Genomic DNA, 7,872 nt, shown 5'->3' with positions numbered 1-7,872 from the left:
GCCTGGCAGCATCTCTGCGACCAAGGACGGCCCGAGTCACGGCAGCCTCGCTGGGTTCAGCTTTTTTTTGGAAAATGAAGGCCTCTGCTTCGCACCCACCCGAGGCACGCTCGTCATGGGGCTCTTCCCGAGCGATGCCCTGAGTGCAGCTGGATTCCAGCAGGAGCCTGAACCATGATTCTCCCACTTGCCCGTCGGCACCGCGGCCCTCGCAGCATCCTCGCGATGCTCGCCGCCTCTCATGCTGGCACCGTGGGTCCAAATCAACGAAAGGAAGGCGGCTGCGTTTTTAAGTTGATATCACAGCTATTGAGCTGTGGTTTTAATAGATATGAAGATGCCTCAAGGCCACGTCGGATAGGGCTTGGAGCAACCTGGTCTAGTGGTGTCCCTGCCCATGGCTGGGGGCTTGGAACTAGATGAGCTTTAAGGACCCTCCCAACCCAAATCACTCTATGATTCTATGCAATATATCTTTTCCAGGTCTTCTCCCAAGACAAAGATGTTTCCATCCTTCCTTTCCCCATCCAAGTATGGCATGGCTTTTCAAATTTGAGTTTACAGGTCACCTCTGGCTGCTCATTTACACACTTTTCTTTAATGGATTTGTTAGCTGAGTAAGTGCTTTCATTAATAATCAGGAAAAATATATATTTAATCAGAAGAAAACATTTCACACTTAGGATTATTCTTCAGGTTGTCTTCAAAACCAGTGTTGAAGCTTCTTATGTCTTAAAGAAGGTGAAACTGCTTAAAGTGCCCGTCGCTGTCTGACTGAGGTGTTTTAAATGCTCAGATACAGTCTGCAGCATAAAACCAGCTTATCTCATAGTACACAGGCTCAACATATGTCTTGCTTTTCATAAAAAAAAAAGCTAATCTAACTGTCTCTGGAAAGAGAGCCATGCACAGTAATACCCAACATTCTAATCTCACAGGGTTCAATCTTTCTGACCTAAAAAAATGCCGGTGCCAAGCGAACTACAGAGTGCAATACCGTACGTACTTCGATTCTGTCTTCAACCCACCACTCTTTTCGTCTCATGTTCAAGGGAGAATTTCAGGAGTCAGAGCTCCTGCCTTTAGATGGGTGCTCGCAGTCCCTGGCACAATGGGGCACTGTAGTAAAAGCAGCCATTCCCTTTCAATGCATGTAAATGAGATAAATAGTGATACGCTGTAATTAATGCACGCTGCTGAAAACGTCCCCAGCTGCACATTCCCCAGGGCTGTCTGGTCTACACACTGAACTACTAAACCCCTGTGAAGAAAAGGTTAGAGCCACACCAAACGTGTTGCAAATATGATCTTGTTTTTAAAGGTGTGGCAAAATTACGCAACTGTTGTTTTAGCCCTCTCCTTTCACGTCTCTGCAGGAAAACACCTTTCTGTTTCTACGTGCTTCTGTCCTAGAAAGGCACCTGAATGAGTAAGAATCCACATGATGCTGAGGATTTAATGCCCCAGTTCTCCATGTATCAGAGGATGTTGTCCTCCTGTGAAAAGTGCCCGGAGAGTTTTGATAGGTGATAGAGAAACACTTGGCGGAAGTGCAAGTCTTTGCTATCTGCTCTGTCGTGCTCTGCCCAAAACATTTATCTAATCAGGGCAATAGATCTTGGCCACCAGCCAGCCTACATGAAGTTCCCTTTCCGGGAATCAGGAAAAATACCCCTTAGAGTGAAACTCTGTTCTGGATCTCTCAATATCAAGCTTCAGACCTTCCTGCCTTCAGATATGGAGAAACTGGACACCTGCACTGGTTGCACGTCTGACCAAGCTCACTAGAACCTGCCAGCATTCCAAAATCATCAGGTAGATGTACCTAACACTATCCCTATTTTTTTCCCCCATCAAGTAAGTCCTGCTGGCACAACAGTTAGCTACTTTTTCTGGCACAACCTTGTGGAAATCTGCAACTACCATCAGAGTTGAGTTTGAATCTACACTCATAGACCTAGAGCTTTCCCATCTCTCCTCACATTGAGCAGCTCCCAGGAGCTGAATCTAAGGTAGTTCACCACCCCAGAAACTGCTGTCGAGGTGACCTCCCCACTCCTACACTTGCAGACATCACAGTGTGGTGAACTTGTCTCCAGAGACTAGAGGAATCACCTCTTCAGCAGCACCACAGAATAGTCAGCCAATTTTTATTGCTGTTGCCAGCAGTGACATGAGCTTTTGGCCTTCTTCAGCTCATGTACTACAGCTGTTAAGGAAGTAGGAGCAATCAGGCTGATAGATTCTTAATTAGCTGTTTGCAATGGTCTTTCCAGCGTGAGTGACCACTGAACAGGAAGAGTCCTAAGAAAAACCTCTTCTCGGAGTGGTGACAAGAAATTATTTTCTTTTGTCTGGGATTACATAAAGTCCTCAGAACACGACGGGTGATTTCTCATGTGTAAAACAACACAAGGAAAATATTTATGTTTTGTGACTCTTCAGCTGTCTCCATGGTGAGAAGCATTCACCATTTCATTGAAAGAGTCACCTTCAGTCACGTCTTCTGCTCCTCACTCCTTCCCTCTACGCACTTCTCTTCCCACCTTCCTCCCTTGCAGGTGCTCTTCCCCGTGCTACGTTCTGTCCCCCGCACTCACAACCACCTCCCTCTCTCATTCCCTTTCCAACACCAACTCCCCTCCTGCTCCAGCCAGCAGCTCTCACTGCGCCTTTCTCTCTGTGATCCCTCTTTATTTCCTGAAGGCACACTCCCTATCCAGCCCCAAACTGCCAGCCTGCCTTCCTCCTCCCTGCCCTCAAGTTCTTTCAGTAACTTCTGACCTTGCTGGAAATAAGAACAGAAATGAGGCGGCATTCCAGAAAGTCCCCCCTCAACTACAGCTCAAGAAACTTGGGATTATAGAAATCAAAACTAGTGAGGAAAAAAAGCAAATAACATGATTACCCTGTCAGGTGTTGCAGTTCTCCTTTTCTTACACCATAGCTCGGAAGAGATGATTCTCCAAAAACCTCCTGCAAAGGTACTTCGCGCTAACAGAACAGGCTACAGATGTGCTCCTGGAAACTTTTATATATTTCAGCTCCAAGTTTCACAACCCCTCATTACATCATTTTGGTAGAAGATGAAGGGAAACTGAATTACAAGTGACCTACATGACTTGCTTAAGCCTAAGAGGAAGTTAGCAGTGGTGTCAGCACTGAACTCCCAGCCGCTCGCTCTCTGCTCTGATTTAACCACTTAACCACCCCCAGGTTTGGATTCATCAAACACAGCTGGTATCTGCTCTGCAACCTGCTCTGCCCAAAAAAAAAAAAAAAAAGAAAAAGAAAAAGTACGACTAATGTCAAAATAAGCTTCTCCTCGATGTAAAGCTGTGTTGAAGTACCCGGCACCACAGGAATGTTTTCTGTAAAAGTCAGCCTGGAACGCTGGTTTTAACTTTAACATTGCTTCAGCTGCTGTGTATTAGCACCAAACTGATTCACCTCCCTGGGATCTTGTGTAGTTATTTACTCCAGTGTAAAGGGAATATAAAATATACTACCCTTCGCTGTTGTAAGAACACATCTCACTTGCACCAGTTGCCTCTGTGATCCTGCAGCGATTCTGGTTTCCGCAAGTGTGAGATTATAAAAACGTGTAAAATGAGAGCAGGGTGCCATGAGCATCTGAGATCTCCCAGGCATGCTGAAAAAGCCAAAATTCCTTTTCTGCTTCCTTGTTTTGAATGGGAGGTTGAGCATCATTTACAAGGTAAGTTATGACCTCCCTTCTGCTTTCACTGGAGGCAGGTGAGCCCAAGAAACCTGCAAGATACTGCACTGGTACAAACCAGACCTTCCCATCTCCGCCTGTAACTGCAGGAAAATTTGAGGAGAAAAGGCCTCAATTTTTTATTAATACAGATTAGCACATTTCAGGAACTGCATAGGAAACAGTTGAGCTAATCCACTTAAATCAATCCACAGCAGCCCGAGTTTGACTGATTCCTAGGAGGTTTCTCACATTTTTCTGAAAGAATGAAGCCACTACTGTGATGAAATTCCTCCGACACATCGAGTCATTATCTCACTCCCTGTCAGACACACATGGTGTCAAGGGAATGGACACTGACATTTTCTTCAGGGACAATTACGGTTTCGTTAGTTATGCATTTTTGCAGAAATTTCCTTCATGCGTGCTCCCAGACTCCATCCGTCCCCGGTGGTGACAGTCGGGAGCCCTGGGCAGCAGCTTGCTCTCTCAAAACCAAAATGTGTCATCGTAAAGATAAAGACTTTTCATTTCCCCCCCTCACTGTAACACAGTTACGTCTGGAATATATGGAATACAGCAGTTGCATGTTTATATGCCTGTGCTTCTTAATATGATTTTACGCTAAACTATGCCAGCATAAAGTAATTATTACAACAAGAATTTAACCCTGCTATCTAATGAGCTGATGAATATAGACCCATCTTTTTAAGAACCAAAGGAACAATTAAAATGGGGTGGAGGAGGATATTGTCCACTAATGCGTTGAATTATTAACGACTGAGTAACAACTTTGGATCAAAACCACATCTATTTAAAACCAAATTCCTGTGTAACATGTATAGGAAATGCATTGAGAGGTCTTCAAAACACTACATAAAGCCTCTACCAACTGGAAATATATAGTAATATCAAAGAAATAGAGGCATGCAAAACATGGAGTTAATTTATCTTGTTAATCCAGGGTTAGTTTACATCTTAAGTAATGTTATCTCCTCAGATGGAATTATGCATTTTATTTCTTTCAAAATACAGATGCCATGTTGTTACCCAGAATGATGATTTGATGCTTTAAATTTGGATTCTCACATATGCCAAATAATCCACAACAAGTTACTCTGTGTCCCTTCTAATGGCCTGGGTTTTGTGTCATGATTTATTATGTGATATGTAATAAATCACACGTAACTGTGCCTACTTTGAGTTAGGATAACGTTGAGCCTTCTTTGGGAGACAACTTATGAGACTGTAAGTGTTTTTGCCATCTTAGTCCAGGCTCACTTTGGCCTCTCACCTGCCTCCCTGAGGCTTCTGTTGCTCAAGCTCTGCACATTAAATCTCATTCTGCGCTCATGTACATCATGTGGGCAGATCTTTTATTTCTCCTGCACTGGTTACGTAGGTCAAATCAAATCAGATTGGAAAAATAGAGATTGCAGATTTAAGTAAAAAAATAATGCTCGAAGGCCACAGCGTTGATGAGCTGAAGAATCTTTTTTCCCAGAGACCAGCTCCAGGCTCACGAAGACCACAGGAGCTCTCCCCTGATTTAGTGGCCTTTGAGTTGGCTCCTGTGATTTCTCATAATTCACATAGCTTCGTGCTGAAGTAACCGCAAGTGCAGCACTGCCTCGAAACTTGTAGCCTGCCTATTGCTTTGATTCAACTATAACCTTAGCCCATTAATTGCATTTAACAACAATGAAAGGTTAACGCTTAGAAAATGCCAGTGTGTTACAATGCTCTACTTTTGTTCCCTGAAATGTAAAAATGCACTCATTAGAAATATTTGCCTCTACTACAGTTATGAAAATACTGACTCTGATGGTATTTTTCTGGGAGAGAGCGAGAAGCATCTGCTAATATGAAGTATTACTTTGCATTGGTAGCCAGGTAGTGCCAGGGTCATAAAAATACAGGCATTGGGGAAGACAGGATGGCCCCTCACCATTCCTAGACAGCGCAATGTTTTATACTGCACAGCTGCACTGGTGGAAGAGATATTTGTGTAAAATCATTTTACTGTGGCGCAAACAGTCCCCGGGCTTTGCATAGGAGCCTAATCCTCATCACTACTCTATGTGCCTACTTACTGTAGATGCTTTTGATCAAGAGAATTCAAAGATCTGCTAAAAATCAGGGATATTTTATTTCCTTGGCCATTCAAAAAAAAAAAAAGTTTAAAAAGATCCTGTCATTTCGAACTGTAAGCATAAGCTGCCTGAAAACCTATCGGTATTTGATCCCCTGCTTACACACCCACGCGCTCCCCCTCCCTTCTCAGCGTTTCCTCGCGCGCGCGCTCACAGGACAGCCCGGTCTCCTCCAAGTCCAACTGTCCCATTGAAAGATTCCAAGTGAGACAGAAGAGTATTCTCAGCACAGCCCCAGCCTCCCACTCACTAATTGGAGGCCTTTCCCCATTTTGCGGAGCCTTGATGCTCCCCCATGGAGAACTCGGGACTGTGGGTTCCAGTCTCGGACTGTGGTGACAGCAGGAGAGTAAACAGAGCTGATAGAATTTGACAGGTCTATTCTTTTCTTAAAATCATTCAGTCCAAAAGATTTTCTTTTACATAATCCAAAGTGTTTTCTCATGAAGTAGGACAAATGCTGCTCTGCATTTATGGTGCGGTTCAGATTTTATGCATTTTTACCAGAATTCGCTGCTATTAAACGAGGTCAAATAATTCATTTTAAAGCTGCCTTAAAGAAACCACAAGAGGGTAAAAACTTTAGAGAACTGGGATCTTTGAGTTCAAAATACGTAAGAGAGAATTGAGACTAGTTTTTAAAAGCAGCTGACTATTGAATAAAAGAAGAAACTCTTACGATTCCTTTACTAGCAGTAAGATAAATGCTATACTTCTCCCACTAGAAGTGGCGGGTTTTCTGCAATTAGGAGTTAAAGAGTAGTTCTCTCCATAAAAAGGAGTCTTTGTTAAGGTGGTACATTCTTCATAGCACTGAAGATATAGACTTAAATATACGTAACCGGAAGCCTCTCTCATACGGACCCTCCGTTAAGTACTGAATAATTTCTTTACAAATATTTACGTAGCCAACAAAAACACCTAGAGCAAATGGTGCTTTCATAAACAGCAAAAAAGAGATCCACAAAGCTTTTTCCACAGTGGCTTCAGAGAGTATAACAAATCACTTGTTGAGCTGCAAGAGGCTGCAGCGCAGTGTTCGCGTTTTGAATAGAGAGAGGCTGATAGAAGAATACCTGTGGCAGAGTACTTCTACCCATAGAAATGGGAGAAAACACCCTCAGGCTGGGAGGGAGGCGATAATTCCTTGCTCCTCATTTTAAAACAGGGAAATGTTTAATTTCTTTTTTTTTTTTTTTCACTTTGAGAACTGGATTGTGTTCTGCTATTCTGAATTTCTTGGAACTTTGCATCATGTGACAAGATGTAACCTAACTTAACCCAGAGCACTGTACTTCATGCAGAACTATCCAGTGACTTCTAACAATACTTTTAAATAATAAATGGATCCACGGCAGCATAGGTAAATTATCAAAGGCAGTGGACAAATCCGTGTTTGTTCCCACTGATATTAAAAGACCTTTGACAGGTCAGTGCTTTGGAGTACTACGTAAGTTCTTGTATTAATGAAAAGCTCTTCTAGCGTCTGTTGCGCTTGGTTTAGTCTCTCCGTGACTGCTTCGTAACAATGCAAAATGTGATCTGAAAGGGAACTTTTAAGTAATTATTTAACAAGAATATCCTTCTCTGGCAATGCTCGTACAGTAGAGAGAGTTTACTGAAAGGTCAACCCAAGGCTTTGAAGATGTATTTATCAAACATAGCTTAGCATCAAAATACTTTAAACAGGAACGCTTCTAAGTAAGCGACGCGCTGTAACTGGTGGGTAGCTTAGGAATCCAATTTAGAGCGAAGAAATAAGGCAGAAATAAGTTAATACAGAAAAAAAATAGAAATAAAGTTGATTTCTATACGGTAAGGGGTTTTTTTTAGGAAATCATGAGAAAACAACACCAGTTAGCAGGCTGGGACGGCGCAGTGCAGATTTATTTTGAAACCGAGAGATGCCTCACCTGTACTCCTGCGAAGGGTGATGATTTTGCCCTGAATTCCTAATGATTCCTGACATTATGGACGGGATATCGCTTTCTATCATCTCCT

General features: G+C 42.9%; 1 protein-coding gene across 1 annotated transcript in view; it reads right to left on the bottom strand.

Moving 5' to 3' along the window:
* The window catches only part of FOXN4 (forkhead box N4), a 14,326-nt gene extending 6,459 nt beyond the window's left edge, over positions 1–7,867 (bottom strand). The window contains exon 1 of the mRNA XM_009876922.1: positions 7,785–7,867. Coding sequence (XP_009875224.1) covers positions 7,785–7,867 — 83 coding nt within the window. The remainder of the gene's footprint in view (positions 1–7,784) is intronic.
* Between the last annotated feature and the right edge of the window lie 5 nt (positions 7,868–7,872).

Source organism: Apaloderma vittatum, unplaced genomic scaffold, assembly GCF_000703405.1.
Source record: "Apaloderma vittatum isolate BGI_N311 unplaced genomic scaffold, ASM70340v1 scaffold27659, whole genome shotgun sequence".
Lineage (NCBI taxonomy): Eukaryota > Metazoa > Chordata > Aves > Trogoniformes > Trogonidae > Apaloderma > Apaloderma vittatum.
The sequence above is the reverse complement of the archived record's forward strand: the minus strand, read 5'-3'. Positions and strand labels throughout refer to the sequence as shown.